This window comes from Manacus vitellinus, unplaced genomic scaffold, assembly GCF_001715985.3.
Source record: "Manacus vitellinus isolate BGI_N305 unplaced genomic scaffold, ASM171598v3 scaffold_11_pilon, whole genome shotgun sequence".
Lineage (NCBI taxonomy): Eukaryota > Metazoa > Chordata > Aves > Passeriformes > Pipridae > Manacus > Manacus vitellinus.
The window spans coordinates 17,694,697-17,714,169 of record NW_021938895.1 but is presented as its reverse complement, the minus strand read 5'-3'; the positions used below and the strand labels follow the sequence as shown (position 1 = coordinate 17,714,169).

Below are 19,473 nucleotides of genomic sequence, written 5' to 3'. Positions count from 1 at the left end.
AAAAGCAATGTTCTTGCAAAAAAACCACGAGAAAATACCCAGCTGTTACTAAGAAACTGAAGAATTTTTAAAGTAAAAGAATCACAGGATAACTGACATAAGATGTTCATTTTCTGAAGTGCAGTTATTACATGGCATTCTCATTCACTAACATGGTGAATGCACAAAGCATTCACCTGGTTAAAAATATATCTACTCTATTCATAATAAGATATCAACTCACGTTATGCTTAAGAAAATCTGTTCTTGGAAAATTTTAATGATCCATATTCTCTTTGTCAGAATGTACTATTGCATAAAGCAAATTACAATACAGGCAGCATTTGAATTTGAGGGTGACTTTGGCATACACGGAGGTTTACTAACAAAATAATTACAGCCAACAAAAGCAGAGAAAGCACTAGGAAAAATCCTTTCTTCAAAGCACCTTCACTTTAATCCTTAAATGTTAGGTCTCGAGATAAAAACACTTTCCCATCTGGAACTTTGTTAGTGAGTTCCAGGTTTGTTCTTGTTGCATGCATTAGCCATGTTTTGATTTTTTTATTTGCAAATTCTGTTAAGTTACAGATTTCTGTGTGTGTAACACTATGAATGTAAGGAAGAAGAGAAAAAAGTCCTACCTTGGCTTGCCTGTACTTCACTAAGCACTAATACACAGCAATAACTAGACACTACAAAGCATTTCTATCTGTAATCGCCAACTGATATAGTCTCCTTACAAATGTACTCTAGAACCTCCAAATATCAGCTGGCAATTTAGAGGACTGTAACAAAGCTAGTTATCCATTTATTATGACTAATCCTACAAGTCATTAGCCATAGTAGACAGAACAATAAGAAAAGTTTCATTGTCTTTTTTCAAACTGAAACTTAAAGGATCATCTAAAAAATATGAATCAAGTCTTACCGAATATTTACTGTTGCACACATCAGCACATCATTTAACATGAAAAGACGTCGTTCTTTGGTTTTGATAATTTCTCCTTTGTCATTGTAAACCGTCTCAACCATATCATCAGTCCGTATGAGGTATCTGTTTCCACTGCTGAGTAGCTAGATTTTGAAAACAACCAGCATTGTATATTATATGTGGTACATCTAACATTCAGTGGAAAAAAAGCCAAAGAAAATACAACAGGTTATCACTTGCCATCCTAGCACAAGTAGATTTGCTAAGGGAATTAAGCCTCTTCTTTAATTTGCTTTTCATGTAGAGAAACAGTACTTTCTGCTGCCACCAATATGGCCTGCAGGGGTTTGGGTCTTAATGTAGACCATAATTGCTCTGGGAATCTTCCACACTGATAAAGGTTCCCTGGTGAAAAAAATGATAGCTTCCACAATTTCTGTGGTTTCCTTCCCTCGTCGTTTCTTTCACAGCCCACTGAAGTGCAACACAGGGTTCCAGCTGCCAAAGCAGGAGGCCGGGGTTGGAGGAGGAAGGTGCTCAGCTTGCTGTCCCCCGAGGCTCACAGAGCTAACTGAGGAGCACAGCTGGCAGGGTGCCAGAGACTGCAGACAAGATGGCATGTCCAAGACATACATGGCATGTAAATTGTTCCTGACAATTGCCTTCAGGTGCTGAGGATCAGCACCATGTGCAAGCATGAACTAATACCTTACAGGTGTAACACACCTCCGTAGTGTCCAAGGGAATAAAACGGTCCACAACTCACTTCCTTTCCATCCACTTCCTTCATCATTTATTTCACCCTGCCTGGCACTGTTCCAAAATGGTATAGGCAGACATTAACCCACAAAGCATGGAGGGTCCTGTGAGATTTGGAGTGATTATCCACATACATATCAATTTATCCCCCGGTGCATAACACACAAAATTTTGCAGTCAATATTGACTGAAAAAAGGAAACCTGGGCTACCTCTTCAAAAGCACATTCTGTGTCTTGAACTCCTTTAACTATCTGTAGATGAATCATAGCTGCTTCAAGAAGCAGGAGTATGAGAACTAGAAAAGAAAGTAAAATGTTTGAATCCATCTTCTAATGCACTTAGAATGGAAATACTGCTCCAGTATGAAAATAAATTCAGTACTCCATTCCTGATAAATAGTTTAAAACAAGCACATTGACTGACTATTCTGGTTTTCCGAAAAGCTATGCTTTTATCACCAAAAAACCCCCCATCCCTTCAGTATGTCCCCATTACTTCATCCCAGAAAGAGTCCAAAGCATAAAAATCTGTAACTTCACAAAAGCAATAACTCAAGGATTTATGTCCCATTTCATGGGAAATGAGGAATTATTTATGATACAAATAAGACAAGCATGCATATATCCACAGTACAGACAGTTACTAACAAATTCATTTGAAGAAAGTTCCTTCCTTCTTAGTAAATGTCTTCTGTACTTCTTTAAAGACATTTCTACTGTATGATGCAAATGGCATTAATGAAATAGAGTGGGATGCTCCTTAAGGAAGATGTTGGACCCATTCAACAGCACATCTTGAACTGCTCCATAGTTGGAAGTACTGCAGTAAAAGGACCTGGTTCCTTCCTTTATACAGGAGTAATTCCTCAATTCTAGAATTAATTTAAAATTTAATTTTCCCATGCAGAAAATGTGCAGGAGACTTTACTATATAGCATCATTTCCTACACTGCCACAGAACACCAATACTGCTGCTGCTATTTCAGCATGTTAACCACTCCAGCACGTGGTTTAACCAGCGAGCCTGTTCAGTTCCAGAGGCAGGTCACATCCCTCATCTACCACTAGAATGACCCCAGGTGGTTGAGCTCTACAGAAAAAACCATCTGGTCTGTTTTAGAGATTGCTCAAGGCCCAGAAAGTGACTCTTCCATCATACTTTCCTACTTTCCTTACCTTGTTCAGATAACGTTCATTCATTGCTTTTGCTATTTGTTTTATTTCACAGCGCTGATCTGCGTCCCTTTTTCTTTCATTTAACTTCTCTGCCAGTGTTTCAAGTTCTGTAAGAGCCATCTGTAGAGGTAATCTGTCAGGATGTCCCTTATTAGTGTTCTTCAACATATCCTGAGGGGAAATTACAAAACAAAACAAAAATCAGATTTAATTTCAAAGCCAAGTTCAAAAGATTACATGAGGTAAAGTTACAAATACATTCTTTACCTGAGTACTATTAAAGAATAAGACTAATAAACACCTAATGAATATTCAGACAGCATGCTCCTTACCTTCCTATCTTAATAATTCTTAAAAAAGATACTGAATACAGCTTATTTAAAGGACAAAAGTACAGAAAAGGAACATAATATTAAACAATTTGAAAACCAATTATAGTACAATGTCAATGTCTGTTAACAATGATTTAAAATGAAATTTTTCTGATACTTCCTGCTGTAATAATACTGCATTATCTTTATTATCATTATTATTCCTCACTAAATGGACAGTGTGCTCATCCTAAAGTAGGAGATCTTACTTCATGAAGATCACAACAGCTTCTCGAAGTCTTTTACTTTTGCAGGCATACAGTTGGAACAATGTGAATTAATACTTTTTCTCCTTTCCCACAGCACTTAAAAATCTCTACATATTCACTCCATCTTCCTACCAGAATAAACTACATCGCGTCTGTTACCTAAAAAACTCTCACCATAACTTCCAGCCTACATGCTTCCCCCACAACTACCGCAGCTCCTTCACCCACAATAATTCACAGACCTGCATCCCAAAGCCTGCCCTGCTCTGTGGCACCTCAAAACACAACCAGCACACAGTCCTCACTGGGGCAGGCCTGCTGTGGTCTGGAAGGAGTTACAAACAGTGTAAATTGGTCCGGAGGACGTCTCTACTGGGGAACTGTGCTCTTCCTGCAGTTTGACTGCCTGCTGAGATGAGACTCAAGGACTCCCTGTCAAATCCCCAGTTTCCATGGGAAGAAACAGAAGATGCTGCAGGTCAGAAGGAAGTTGCAACACACTCTAGCAGGTCCTGTGAGCTAAGTAGTCAGGGAGAGAGAGTGCTGTTGTTCTGCGTGCCACATATATTCTGAACTCTCCAAGGCGTGAAATAAATCCTCTTGAATTGCTCTTAAATGGAAAGCAATGCCACCAAGTTCTTAGTCATATTTTGTAGTATTATTAGCTAACAAATTGATATGAACAAGTAGCACATTTGACCTACAGCTGTACTACAAAGTGACTTATAAGATACATCTAACTTGGCAAGTAATCTAGAGTAAGTCTAGTTTGCTAAGATTTTTCTGCAGTGTACTTACTGCCTGTCGCTGCAATGAGATCAGCACGTTTAATGCACTGAAATTTTTTCTTTGTTATTTCCTCATGTTACAGTGGTCACTTGCACTGCAGCAAGCTCCTCCAGCAGAAGACAGCTATCATGTAATCCCAAAGGTAAACCCCACAAGAATGCAACAAGAGCATCCTTTTGGTAAACATTATTTACCTGCAATAGTAGAATGAACTGTGGAAAACGCTGGATAGGTTTCATCATCAAACCATACAGTGTAATGCGATCAGGGCTTGACTCCTGGCACTGCTGCAATGCAAGAAAGCCACAACTGTGAGTGCCTTTCCACCAGTTACAGAATTAAAGAAAACATTTCCTAAAGGCTTTTCCACATCACTTACATTGATTGTAATAGTAGGGCTGTAAAAATTCCATCTACTGCAAAGATTTAATTTTAAAATATTAAATCTTAAAAAAACCCCCAGCACTATTAAAATAATGGCCTGTCAATGAACTGAAATCTCCTCCTTAAATAAATACAGCTGAGCTAAAGACACACCAGCAATGCAGCACCCATGTATGTATCAGTAGAGCACAGTCATGTTTCTTACATAAGCAGTGCACTGAAACATCTGACTTAAATGTAAAAAACTTAAGTGATCTGTTGATTTATAGTTCATAATTTACTATTGCTGTTCTGTTCCTTGGGGCTAAGAGACTATAAATCTCTAACTACCTATGTGTTTTTACCAATGGGTTTTAAAAGAAAATCTAAGGAAAACTTCATAATCTCAGTGCTATGCAAACAGAGATTTTCATCTTCTTTATTAAAAGAAACTAAGGAAAAGAACATTGATTTATGTTTAGAAATAAAAATGTAAGAATCCATTACTTTAGTTATCAGCAATGGCAGATAAAACCAAACAAATTTCATTTGCATGTATAGGAAAGCCTTGTTTGTATAAGACATTTAGAAATACTTTGACCAGAATCAAAGCTGACACAAAATAAGAACAGTAGACAAAATACTCAATATTAAAACCAAAGCAAACCTAAACAATATTAAACTGGTGTGGTGCTTAAATTTCTCTTTATTGCTACAGCTATCAGTTTCACAAGAATTTATTTCCATAATTGTATCCACAAACATATTCTTTTGCCCAAACAGCAGTGAAGATTCTGGCCTTCACTGCTGGTGGGCAAACAAAAAAAGGAAGGTACAAAAATGTCTTCTGTCACCACAGTTTGGCCATGAGTCCCCAGCTCCCAGAAGCACCAGAGTGGCACTGACAAGCAGTGATGAGAGGTGCAGGTTATGTCTCTATTGCAACAACGGGCTTTTAACCATGTGAGAAGTATGAAGTGACTACACGCACTAGAGTCTCAACTTCGTTGTGCCTAAGGCTGCCAGAGTATCATCCTGCACAGTGTTGGCCACACTCCAAAAAGTTGTTAGTTATTTTTAAAATCTGAAGACAAACCCCTGCCACCCTTCTCTAGGCAACCTAAGTACTGCTCTCGTTTGCCTAGGGTACCCAATTTCAGTGGACCATTGCAATGGAACTGACAGGGCAACAGCTTTGAGAGGTACAACTCAATCCATGACTCTCAGGGAATGGGACACACAGAGCTTTCAGGCTCTCAGCAATGTCACAGACAACCTAAAAGCCTTTCAATGGATTCTGTGTACTCTCCGTAAGGTATCAACCCTAGGGATTCACAGCACTTCAACTGCATGTACCAGGCTCTCTATACACATTGTTACAAGCAGTACATGCATCAGGGTAGTATGCATTCTGCACAAAAATTATGAATTTCAACCCCAAATCAGAAACATGATTTTCAAAATACTAGGGAAGTGTTGTGGAACAAAAATATAGTTGCACTACACTCTTCACAATACAATAAAGAAATTAGAAATAAAATAAATCCCAAATAAAAAAAGGTTTCATATGTTGAACTATTATTTGAAGCTCAGCAGATATAGAAGAATCCCAATATTTTACCAAGCACAGGAATGCAAACACCAATAAACTGATTTGAACAACTGCAAAACTACTCTGTACTTCAGAATACCTCCTAGATCTAATGTTATTATCCTGAAAACACAGTAGTGGAAGTGAATTTAATGGATTTCTTGTGTCAAACCCATAAAACATAAACTCAAGTCCAGCTGTATACTTATACCTTACTTATAACTTATACTTTCTTATTTATACATATGCACAGCAGTTTTACAATTGAATGAACTCACCTTTAAGAAGTCTAAAAAGGCAGGTTTGGTGGCACATGATTTCTTGAGAATCCCTACTGCTGTACTGAAGTTGTTCACATATTCGCTGTATGCATCCAACACCATAGATTTAGAAAACTGGAAAGACAAAAGGGTAAGCCTTAACTATAAATACAAAAGACCTCTGAAAGCATAGCTATCTGACCATTAAGGATTCACCTTGACTGGACCTAAGATCTTTGCTTCTCCTAGTGTTGGATCTACAGAAATACTGGTGATACCCAAAATAATCTTTCTGTAGAAGACGGGTTGGAAACATACAGATGTAAGAGCTGTGAATTACAAGATATGTATTTACAGAAATTGCTTCATCTTGGCCACAACACTAGGGCACAACCTGAGGACTATGGGCAATCAAAGGGCATCCTCTGAGATTCAAAGTGGTAGCTGGGATCCCCTGATCAATTCACTGTTGTCTGTCTTCCAGACTAGGTGACTCGGGGAAGTCCCAGGGCCTTCCTGTGCTAACCTCAGCTAGTCAGGACTTACCAAGAAAGCAGACAAATTGTGTGGCCTGCAAACAGTTATATGAATGGTAAGATCATTGCCCATCACCTTCACACTGGGAATAATGTCCTTCTACCAACCAAGGCCACTACTTGTTTTCTCTACCTTAAAACAGTAAGTAGTTCAGTCTTTTACTGAATGGACTTCAGAATGGCATGTTTTACAAATACTCTTTACCTGTGCCACAGGCTCGGTTAGACCTCAGGAATTCAGGACATCATCTACAGTGGCTTTTTTCCACTCACAGACTACTATGTATGACTATCTACTTTGTAAGAGATGCTGAGCCTCAATTGCACTTTAATTTTGGTGGGTTTATGAATCTCTAATTTCTCAGAAAAAGAAACTATTTACTTAAATGTCTGAAAGCTTGATCAAAGCCTGAAAATTTTACCCACAATCCTTTCTCATCTACCAACCAAGCCAAAGACATTTGGTGTCAGTTTCCTTACCAGGATGCAGTTGCCACAGGCATTGGTGAATACGGTAATAAAGTAGTCAAGTTAGAAAAAAAGATGTGGAGATGGAATAAAATAACTAAAATAAAAACAGATTATCTGTTCTGACACATTTGCTTACTGAAGCAACAAAGACATCACCGATCATTTCAACAGAGTCCCACTCAGACACACGACTCGCCAGCGCAATCTGAAACATCGAATGGCACTGAAGAATTTCCTTAATTCGATAAAAGACCATTTTAAGTTTTCTTTCACTCAATAATTTTGGTTCCATATCTGAAAGGGGTTTCTCATATTGCTGTGGGGGAAAAAAAAGTAAATAGATTTAAACAAACAAAAAAAATGGACTTCTACAAGCAAAAAAACCAAATTATTTAACAGTACACACGCAAAATCACTGAACATTTGGCATGAAGCATCTGTAGCAAAATCTGTGCAAGTCATATGACAGATTCTTTAAGGATGTGATTATTGTTCAAATTTTCCAAGTTAAAAAAATGCAAAGGATATTAAGGTACCTCCAGGATTCTTTTAAGGGCATCCACGTAATTCTTCTCACTGTCAACTACAGAGCCTAAAATATACCTTCTGACAACCTGTTAAAACAACAAAGTTTTGTCAAATCTCTAATCAGGTAGCACCGTCATCACAGCTAGAAATGGTGATGATAAAATTCTCACATCAATAAAACACAAAAATACTAAGCAATTTCAATACTGGAATTGCAATACAAGAATACTATACCCTTCAAAAGTAATTATAGTATTATTCTAAAACTATTTATTTTAAAGAACACAAGAATTATTGTATCTATGATTTTTTTCTGACTGTTGCAATTCCAAGCTTTACTTTTGAAACTTGTGTTTTAAGTTCAGCATTTAGACAATGCTCTCAGGTACACGGTGCAATTCTTTGGGCTGTCCTGTGCAGGGCCGGGACTTGGACTTTGATGATCCTTGTACATCCCTTTCAACTCAGAATATTCTATGATCCTATGACCTTTAGACGTATAAATGTAGACATTAATGGAAATAATCATAGGCACAGGTTAATGTTGGCTACTTCAGTATATTGCTGTGATAAAACAGTAACCAGTTTTCAAAAATCAGTCTTCTTTTTTTTTTTTAATATGTTTTATAAATTTATTAGGAGTAACATGAAGGACAAACAAGCAAATATTAATTGCCTTTTTAAGGTAAGGCTATATAAAATGTACCTGTATTAAGAAAGTATCCAAGTAAGTCATGCGTTCTCTTTTGGGCATTATCATATATAAGTGATAACCCCACCTCATCTATATCTACATTAATTGACATTTTAAGAGTTTCAGGAAATGCTACCATATTTCATGTTTACAAATTACAGGCTATTTATCACACCTCCTTCTCCACTTTCTGCTTCTGTAATTCAGCTGAAACGCACTTTGTATGCACGTCTGGGTGACATGACAGGACAGGAAGGACTGGGAAACTGATCTGGTTTAAAATTTAAACTTCTTACTGTCATTGATTAGATTTCTTGCTGGTTATATGGATTTGGTTTTACCCAAATCCATTTCCTAATCCAGCTCATTCCACAGCTTTCAAAAGTGGGACTCTGAGGGAGAAGACAGCACAAGGGTAAGATCAAGCCACTTTCCACAACTACGAGAGAAGGCAAAAGTACTTCTTTTACTATTTTAAGCTAGCCTAAATGAAACTCAAATCTCAGGCTTGCTTCTCTCTCTGTTCCTGAACCCCACAGCCTCCCACCTTCTCCACCATGGCTGCCTTTAATTCTCCACACTTGTATTTTGCTTTATTAATTGCAGGTTAAATAAGAATTTTCTTTCAAGTACTGGTATTTCAAAGGCGGACTTCAAAATTATCTGAGGCTTTGCCCAAAGATATATAGAGTAAAATTAGATGTGTATAATCTGTGTTTATAATGGATTTAGCATTGTCTTATTTGATATAATGTATTGGCTGCTCTGGTGACAGATACTAACTCTACTTTTAGTCACAGTTCATTCTTCTGAACTGAATAAACATCTGTAGAGATAAAAATTTCAAGCTCTATAATACACAAATGGATATTTAATACTGCCTCTAAATTATTGCAATAGACATGAGACCCAACTCCAGACAGTATTTACTGGCACCAGGATTTAAACAGAAGCCATCATGCCACCTGCTGTTTGAAGCCAGCACATCCATAGAGCAGCTCCACTGCTACAGGGAAGCAGGGCGGGAAGGGGGTCCTGGCACTGGCCCTCCCTTCCCAGGGTGCCTAGGGCTGTGACCCCCTCCCACAGCCAGGACTTGTGCTGGCCTCCACTGAGCTGCTCCAGTGTTTCTGTCCATCCCAGCCCACCAGAGCCCTTCCGACCAGCAGCCCCCCTCCCACACATGGCCTGCTGCACCTCACCAGTTTGGTGTCCCTCCAGATGTGCACTGCAGCTGACATCTGGATTACTAACACAGGCATTAAACACCACAGGTCTGTATCCACTCCTGAGAGACACAACTAACACTGACCACCCGCTGGACTTGGTAGCATGGACTACAACCTTTGAGCATGGCATCCTCACCTGTTTTCCTCCCACCTTCCAGTCCACCCATACAAACTGTATCTCACCTAGGGTACAAGGGTACTCCAGGAGATTGCCAAAAGCCCTGCTAAAGCAGAGGTAAGTGATATCCCCTGCTTCCCTCTGCCCACAAGCCAGTCACATCAAAGGGGCTCAAGTCTGGTCTATCTGTGCTGACCGTTCCCACTCACACTCCTGTCCTACCAAACATAGACATAGCTCCCAAGAGCATTTGCTCCATCACCTTCCCTGGGACTGAGGTGATGGACTTGGTCTTCCTTCTTGTTGGTCAGAGTATGACCCTTACTTTTTCCCAGTCTTCTGATCACTGTGATGTCAGATGACTGAGAAAGACATTACCCTTGAATTCAGCACCCTTGAATCCATCCCATCTGATCCCACAGATAACTCTATGGCCTTGGTCCCCCCAACTGCAGATTAGGCTTCACCCCAGCAGGACTTGCCTCTAGTCTCATGGGCTGAGTCCTGAGGACAAACCTCACCAGTAAAAGCTGAGGTAAAAGTGGCACAGAATACCTCAGCCTTTGACCCTTTCTCACCAGGACCCTGCCTCACTAAGCAGTTTACTCATCTTTTTCTCAGCTTCCTTTTATTGCACAGTGCATATATAAGAAATCTTTCAGTGTTGTCTCTCACACCTCACCAGCTTCAGCTGAGCTTTGGCTTTCCTAACTCCATTCCTACCCACTTGGACAGCTCCTCATTGGTAGATAAGCAACATATATCACGACTTCTGCAAATATTACTGTTTTTTTTCCAAACTAGAAGCACTTTTGTTTTTCTGGAAAGGAGAGTAAATTTATTCTTAATTACCTACAAAAAAATCCCAGTGAAACTGAAATTCCTATTTGGAAAGAAGGAAAAGACAGCATTCAGACTGATGCTGAAATCTCACATTCGGTAGTTGCATTAGCAAGATTAGCACTTCACTGTGCTAAATGCACAAGAAAAGTAAACCTCACCAAACAAACCAGAAAACATATATCGCTCTCCTCAACTGCCCCTTAATTTGGTTTTTTGCTCATTTTCTGAAAGTTCTGACCAACTAACTCATGACTCGACACCACAAAAAGTTAAAAACTCTCATATAGTTACTACATGCCATAACAATACAGTAACATGAATCCACTGGATTTATTTTCAGCCAAAATTTCTAACTGACATTGATTTCAGTGTTTTTGAAGTGGTTTCCACAGTGACTATACAGTTTGAGGTGGAGAACAGCAAAATATATTCTTCTCCAAACATGACTTTACTAGGGACAAGTTTTTTTCAACTAAGAAAAACCTTAAGATTCAGAGAGCATTTAGGATATTCTCTACTTTTAAAATGGAAATCCTACAGCACCTGGAGACATGTCTTCTGACTCAGTAAAACTACTTTAACTCTCTTCTTTTGCACTCAAAACCATCACATTTAGGGTAAGTGTTCAAGTAGTGAAACAGTAGAGTTATTATAGATAATTTTAAAATGCATAACAGCATTTTGCATCTATGGCTGAATTCAGGACTGATGCAACTTACATGCACGCATACCAATTTTCAAAAAAATCTTATTTAGTTCTGAATCAGATGTCCACTTAAGTAAAATGTCAATATGTTTGAAGAGCAGAGGCACCTAAGAGCCATTGATGTAGAGAGAAGAGGAGGAAAAAGAGGCAAAGCACCGTATTTCCCAAAGCCTATTACCTGTTGCTGTGATAATCCTTCAGGCATAGGAGTCATAATTGCTTCTGTATGCATACAGTCCACATCAATAAATAAATTTAGCTCTTCTTCTTCCAGACATGATGATCTATGATCTACAAACAATTAAATAACCAAAATGTCAACTTCTACAACATGTGGATTGAAAGAAGGGAAAAAACAAGCAAAACCAAAGAAAGCAAAGATTCTATCATCCAAACACAGAAGTTATACATGTTCACTTACCAAATAAATTTCCCAGCACTTCTGTGTCATCTGTGAAATCATATAAATACCACCACCAATATGTGCTCTAGTACAGAACATCTTTCAAAGGCATCTTAAAATCCACACAGCAAGCCTTTGTATCTTTTGCTTGATCTCTACTCCCTCCTCACAGCCAGAACAGGGCTGTGCAGAGTGCAGAACATGACAACTAGGGTTAAAGCACTGCAGCTTCAGAGCCAGCCCTTTCAAAGTGAACTTTGGGAAGAAATTAAACACACCCATATTATGATCCAGCTAAAAATGTTCCATACACCCTTTCATAACTGGACTAAAGTAAGTAGCCAGATTTACCAATGTTTGCTTTCATCAGAAACAAGAGTAAGGGATTCTGCACTGCTCTGTAGGAACAAATTTTACCAAAAAAGCACCACCAAAGCGCAGTGATAGGTGGCAGTACACAGCCAGACAAACAAGCAGACATGAGGAAAGGAGAGAGAAAGACAGTATGAGAAACTGTGTCATAGAACAAAAAGGGAAGTAAGGGAAGCAGATCTGATGGCTGAAATTTATCAGTTCATTCAACAAATTTGTCCCTAGTTCCCTGCTGGTAAGTGGTTATATGATTAAACCATTACTCACAGATACACTGTGTCTGCCACCTAAACTCTAGAAATGTAAGAAGTGCTAGGTCCACTGTAACACTGCTCTGTAGATCATTTTTGTCTGTGCAACTGCAAGAAGTTGAGGATACATTTTTGATCACTAAAGTTTGTGCAAACACCTGTCTATATTCTATCTGAGTTCTGAATTAAGTAAGTTCAGAAGCAGTTAGAGGCCATGACAGGGATGTAAGGTCTGTGCTGGTCCTTACAGATAGGACGCAGCTTTATGTTAGCTCACTCACTAAAAATGTCTTGTTCCCGTCTTCTGGTTTTAGCTTCCTAAAACTGTAGTTTTATAAGCTCTGAAGTTACTACCATTCAATTATTTGGGCAGAAACCTGAGCAGAAAGACATACTACCTCTCAGACTTATCTTGAAGAAGAAATTAGTTTCTTTTACTACCCCCTGCCTTTTGAAAAAATTACCTGTGGACAGCTGCTTCTGAGGCTCAAAGGGCTGTCACTTGCTCTTAATTACAGAAAGGACATGAATACTTCTCGCTTTGATTTTAGACCACTTTCTGTTTTCCCAATCCAAATTCAGTTTTCATCAAAAATCAAACTGATAAAGAATTGTCTTAAGCACAGAGTTATTCCTTGATAATAATGAACTTTTTAAAAAGTTAGCTATCCCTCCACTGAAAACCATGTCCTAACAGCTTATTTTCCTGACATTCAGGAGTTATTTGATGGAGAGAACCGAACAGACTTAGTAACTGGGCTGGTTTTGGCTGTCATAGAATTGTCTTCACAGTGGCTGGTATGGGGCTGTGTTTTGGATTTTTGCTGAACACAGGGTTGATAATATAGAGATGTTTTTGTTATTGCTGAGCAGGGCTTACACCAAGTCAAGGCCTTTTCTGCTTTTTGTACTGCCACGCTGGCAAGAGACAATAAAGGGTGTGTGGGAGGATGGGAGGAGATACGGCCAGGACAGGTGACCCAAACTGACCAAAGGAATATTCCAGACCATATGACATCATGTTCAGTACATAAAGTTGGGGGAAGAAGAAAGAAGGGGGAGGCCTTTGGAGTGATGGTGTTTGTCTTCCCAAGTAATGGTTATGCATGATGGGGCCCTGCTCTCCTGGAGATGGCTGAACACCTGCCTGCACATGGGAAGCAGTGAACTAATTCCTTGTTTTGCTTTGCTTTCCCTGTTAAACTCTTTTAATCTCAACCCACAAGTTTTCCAGCTTTCACCCTTTCAGTTCTCTCCCCAATACTATTGGTGAGGGAGTAAACAAGTAGCTGTGTGAGGCTTGATTGATGGCTGGAGTTAAACCATGACAGTAACTTAACATAATTTCCATACTCCAAACTACCAATACCAAGACAGCATCTCTGACACTGTTTGGTGGGATTTTTTGTTGTGTTTAAGTTGACCCTTCTCTATGGTCCTCAGGTTTCTCAAGTCACTCAGGTTCTTGCTCCAAATGTAAAACAACACAAGATGTATTGACCAAACTGTTACCTATCATCATATTATACCAGACATTTTTATAAAAATCTGATTTCTCGCATCTAGTTCTCAGCTCCTAGTACAAAAATCTGCTAGGCCATTCATTTTCTTTATCAGAAATTACCGGAGAGAGTAACAAAGAGACACACTATAATTGGCATATACCTTGAGAAATGAAAGATTTTGTTCTAATGAAGCTACGACCCTTCTTCACAGCTGCTTTTGTCTTTTCAAGTCCATCTTTTGTACCTTCTCTAGCAGCTCTCATAAGCTTTTGCATCTGTAAGATAAAAAATACAGTCTACATGTTCAGTGAATAATAGGAACACATTTGAGCCTGCACATGATACAGAATATTTTGATCAAAATATCTTTAAGAACACCACTGTCAAGTAGTTTAGACTATAAATACAGTCCAAATTCAAAGGAATATATAATGCGTAGACAGAACCATCAAAGCTCAGGTCTGAGCATCTGTATTTCTTAACAAAATAAAACCTGGAGACAGGGACTTATTTCATGGCAATACTGTATGCAAGTGTAAAATAGAAATGCTTAAGAACCCTTCCGCAGCAAACCTGTGAACTCAAAATAGTCTCAAATGCTCAACTTACGTTATGTAACAAATACCTACTACTCGTAAGTCATTAACGCCCAGGGGTCTTGTCCATCTTCCCATGTCCCAATAACACTTTCAAGGTATTTCTGATCAAAAGATAATGCTCAATACTAGGTTCTATATTAACTGTATTCTTAAATAAACACTGTTACGCAGAAAATGTTACAACTAATAATCACATTAATTGAAGAAATAAGTTGATTTATCTAAGAATTGCGTAATCTTACAGTACACTACTAGAACCTAATTTAATTTCATGCAAAAACAAAAAAACAAGTCACTGAAGTGTTGTTTTGCTAGAAAATGCTTGTTAAAAATCTGCTTTGTACTTTTGCTTTTCCAAAATGCCACCACAGCAAAAAATCACCACTACTGTCAGAACACAAACAAAGCTGTCTTGATGCAATCAGGCAATTTCACAGTTTGAGATGAAGCTTTTAAAAAAAACCCAGTCTTTTCATAGTGGCTCCATTCAGAATGGAGAGCTGGGAGATTCTGACTCCCACAATTTGATTCCATGTGGTTGGAGAGCGAGGGTCAGGCTAGACCCATGGAGCTCATCTGGATCTCAGAGAGGCACTGGGGTTGTACACTCTGAGACAAGGGCACTAGTCAGCAGGGAAAGACAATGCCCTATCTTATCTTTTGCGATCTTCTGTAAACATTAAAAATAAGCATGAGAAAAGGTCCTTTTAAGAATATAGCAATTTTATAGTCTTTAATTTAAGACTGCATATTAACAATTCAGTACAATTTATAATTCCTTTCATACAAATTATTGTTCACATCTTCAAGTTATTATTAAAAGACAACATTGTCTGTGTTGGAAAAGCAATTATTTAAATGTAGCTAGTTACAAAAGTCAACTACGCTACCTTCAGCTCATGTTTTTGCTTTAGTTGCTGAATCTCTACTGCTCCCACAGTGTTTGCCATCAAATCTTTCATCTTTTTTTCATAATGCTCCTTTAAACGCGTTAGGTCATGAGAAAGCTAAAGTGTATAAAAAGACACAATCTTTTCAAAAAGCTGTAGTGCAAACTTCATGCTAAAGCGCTCACATAAATCATGCATGTTGCCCATCCACCTACTGATACACAGACAGCCAAGGGAAATCTATCACTCAGGGAAGCTCCAGTCTGACAAACGGACCATCGCTCCTGTGCGTTGCTGAACTCAGACAGGTGCTTTTCTGCTATGCTGGCAACTATGTAAAGACAGGGGCAAAGACACTCAGGCTAAGCTAACTATATTGTTATATATATTAATTATATCGTGTGTATCTCTTAACAAGTGCACGGAAACAATGCATCAGCTTTAACCATGAGCATTATTCACTGAAGCACAAACCCTAGCCATTGTGTTTTGGACTATCCTTCAAAACAGTAAATTGGAAGAATTCTCAGAGACCGAAGAACCTGTGGAGCCTGCTGGCACCTGGGAAGGTGGAGACTTGACAATGCACTGAGTCAAGTAAGGAAACACTAACAGGATGCACGGTCTTGTAATTTTCACATGCATCTACCATAGCCTCATTGTATGACCATGGGCGTAACCATCTCGTACATGAATATATCCATTGGCTTCTCTGGAACACTAATCAACGTTTGTTAATCATTTTGAGAAAGCTAGATAAAAAAGATTAAAATGCAACCAGGAAAGGAAAAAAGGAAAATATTTGGTGTGCTCTATAATAGAAGTCCAATGGAAAACCCATCAGCCTGATGTCAACAGAGTTATTTGGCAAGAGATCAAAGCCTCAGGAAAGACAAGGACACTGAATTGAAAACAAAGGGACGGGTCCAGCACGTAGCTCCACGAGATTGGGTCAGGATGCAATTACATCTGACATGAAGATTCTGGCATTACAACAGTATAATGAAGAATAGTATCTGGTTCACAGACTAGAAATATTTAATAGCACAAAAACCTTCCCATCTTAAAATAAATTAGTAAATAACTAAAATAATAAGAATCATAATGAAAAAGTGACTTTGAGGGAAGTCATACCAGCACTTAAAATTAAAAATCCCATCTCCGTATTTTTCAACCAACACAAAAAATAATAAGGCAAGTCCCTCACTGGTTCTGAAAGGCTAGAGAATGCAATGTGCTGTGAATATATTGGGTTTTTTTAGTTTTTAGGATTTTTTTCAGCAATCCTAAAGTTTCTGTCTTTCTTCATTCTCTTCCAAAAACCTCTAGTTTCCTGATTTCTCCACCTCCCAGTAAACCATCAGGGAACCTCTCTGACTTCTCCATCCACTAACTAAAGTGTCCCCAGGCTCCTCATGCCCATCCTCACAAGGCAATCTCCAAAACCTTTTGTCACAGGCCTGAAAAAGCCAGTGGAAGGGCAGTACCCAGGAGCACACCTTTGTCCTCCCACCACTCTTCAGTCTCTTGCTCAGACACTTTGTGCCTGATCCTGGCACTATCATGCCCAGCCACTGCCAACAGTTTCCTGTGACAGATCAAGTATACTTTTAACTGTTTTAAAAAAAATGGTTTTAAACCTAGCTTTGTACACATGTGTAAATATATTCTTATGACTGATGCCAAAGCTGAAGCTACAGATAACAGGAAAAGATTTTTAAAAAAAGAACAAGCCAGCAACCATGTTAAGACTTATACACTCACATGCAAAGTGATTTCTTAGTCTCTTCCAAGGTATTTAAAATAAAAAAATTACCAAACTCAGTTTCTTCAGTCTTGTCAAAAAAACTCCCCAGAAACAAAGAGCTGTAGTAGCTTAATCTTGTTCTAGTCAGAACAAAACCAAGATAAAAACAGAGGATGAGCACTCAGCTTACAAAGAGCAGATTTGGGTGGGCTCAAGTCTTGCAGTTAATTGCTCACTCCCTGATTTCCAAAGAGCGAGTAGCAAGGACAGAGGTGAGGGGAGTACAGATAATATGTGCTGGAGGGAAATACAGACAGCAAGGCTTTTATTCTGACCAAGATAAGAAGTCTGCAATATAAAAATAAGGGTCCCATGAAATAACACCCTGTCCACAACCCCTACACTTTCCAGCCGTGGGATGCTGACACAGCTCACACTGCACAGTTGTGGAGTGGCTCTTGGGGATCTGTCCCTATTCAGCACACACGGGGGAGCCCTGAGGGTTTTGCAGGGACCCAAGCCCAGCTAGGTTTTGCTGGGCACCGAGCCCAGCCCTGCTTGTCCCCTCTGCACCCCACACTCCATCCTCCAAGCACTCAGGGCAGGGAGCAGGAGGCTGCCCAGGTGCCAGGGAAGACTTTCCTCTCACAGAGAGGGCACACAAGGGCAGAAGGAGAGGAGCCAAGGCAGCAAGAGTGCAGGAATCCGGGGGTCCTCCCAGTGTGCAACAGAAGAGGTGTAGCAAGGGCAGACACCCATGTCCCCTGTGTCTTCCTGCCTCCTGGAGAACAGATGTAGCCAAAGATACTTGACCAGGGAACTGTCATAGATGGATCATTTTAATCATGCCACCTCTCTTCTCTCCTTAATAAATGGTACAGAGTTATCTTTGACTACAAAAATCCTTAATTTTCGAGTTTTTTTAAGCTCAGTCACCTTCAAACAATCAAAGTGATACAGATCTAAGACAGAAAGGTAGGGAACACTGGTGAACAGTTCTGCAACATTAGAGCACCTAAAGATCCCAAACCTTCAATTCTTGTCAGGCTTTTATCCATTTGTCCTTCACATTATTTTCCACACTTATTTACCACTTACACTAATCCAGTAACTGGAATAGAAGAAATGGTGAGTAACCATCTACAAGCAAAAATAATCTCATTTTTAGTTTCACTTTTATCCAATATGAGTTTTTTCCTCTTTTGTAAGAAGCTTCTGTTAAATATTTTCATCTTTTCATTTCCCTGTTACATTTTGTTGTGTACTGTCACTTCCACACTAATTCACATCTCCTTTCAAAAGATGCTTATTGCTATTTGAAAATGAATTGAGGAAAGGGGAAATACAGGTAAGAATTACAAATGTTGGAAACCAGGATAACCTCAACGATTGAGCAGCACTGTGAGATACATACATGTCTCTTGTGGTTGCCTCGCAAGAAGGAGCTGGGAATTCCATTTTTACACTCAGAATCACTCTGTTCTTCATAGCTTTCAAACTCACTCGAACTCCAACCATATTCCAGTGAGCTGTTTCCACCATCATCACCATTTTCAACATCATCATAAATCATTTCCTCTGCAAGAATTAAATCAAAATAAAAAATGCTACACTGAAATTTATGTTTGTTTCAACACTGAAACACTTGTTCAGGATGTACCATAAAGAACTGTACAGACTTTTGTATGCACATGAAAAATTCTGAATTAAAACCAATATTCAAACAGCCAAAGTGGGTTGTCTTTGTTGAAACAGAGTACTAAAAGAGGACAATGTTAAGGGTATACACCACAATCCTTTTAAAAGCATGCACTATTCAAACATCACTGTTATGTCCAAATCCCACAACACATTTTAGAAGAACTTCAAAGGAAGTTTGAACTGTAGCTATGAACACACATTTGCACTAAGAAGCATCATCTTTCCATTTGCAAGCTTGCCATTTGTCCCTTGGAACATCATCATCAGCTCAAACAGCAAATGCTAAAACATAGCAAGAATCAAACAAAAACACTACTTCAAGCAGAACAGATCAGACCAAAGTAGCAAGAAACATGATATTTTATGACTCTTGCAATTCCACCAGTCACTAGAACCCATATCTGTGGGTTACCTCACTCATAATCTACTCTAAGAACTTGAAGTTTTA

The 19,473-nt window shown here is 38.9% G+C and overlaps 1 protein-coding gene across 4 annotated transcripts in view; it reads right to left on the bottom strand.

Moving 5' to 3' along the window:
- The window catches only part of ARHGEF10 (Rho guanine nucleotide exchange factor 10), a 106,965-nt gene that overhangs the window by 64,439 nt on the left and 23,053 nt on the right, over window positions 1-19,473 (bottom strand). For 2 of the 4 annotated variants that reach the window (XM_029965816.1, XM_018088895.3), the window contains exons 7-16: window positions 18,739-18,902; window positions 15,578-15,694; window positions 14,249-14,363; window positions 11,736-11,848; window positions 7,976-8,053; window positions 7,576-7,755; window positions 6,451-6,567; window positions 4,413-4,505; window positions 2,850-3,020; window positions 911-1,056 (exon numbers count right to left, since the gene is read on the bottom strand). In XM_029965816.1, the coding sequence (XP_029821676.1) occupies window positions 911-1,056; window positions 2,850-3,020; window positions 4,413-4,505; window positions 6,451-6,567; window positions 7,576-7,755; window positions 7,976-8,053; window positions 11,736-11,848; window positions 14,249-14,363; window positions 15,578-15,694; window positions 18,739-18,902 (1,294 nt within the window). The remainder of the gene's footprint in view (window positions 1-910; window positions 1,057-2,849; window positions 3,021-4,412; window positions 4,506-6,450; window positions 6,568-7,575; window positions 7,756-7,975; window positions 8,054-11,735; window positions 11,849-14,248; window positions 14,364-15,577; window positions 15,695-18,738; window positions 18,903-19,473) is intronic. The other 2 variants (XM_018088896.3, XM_018088897.3) reach the window with 2 other exon arrangements.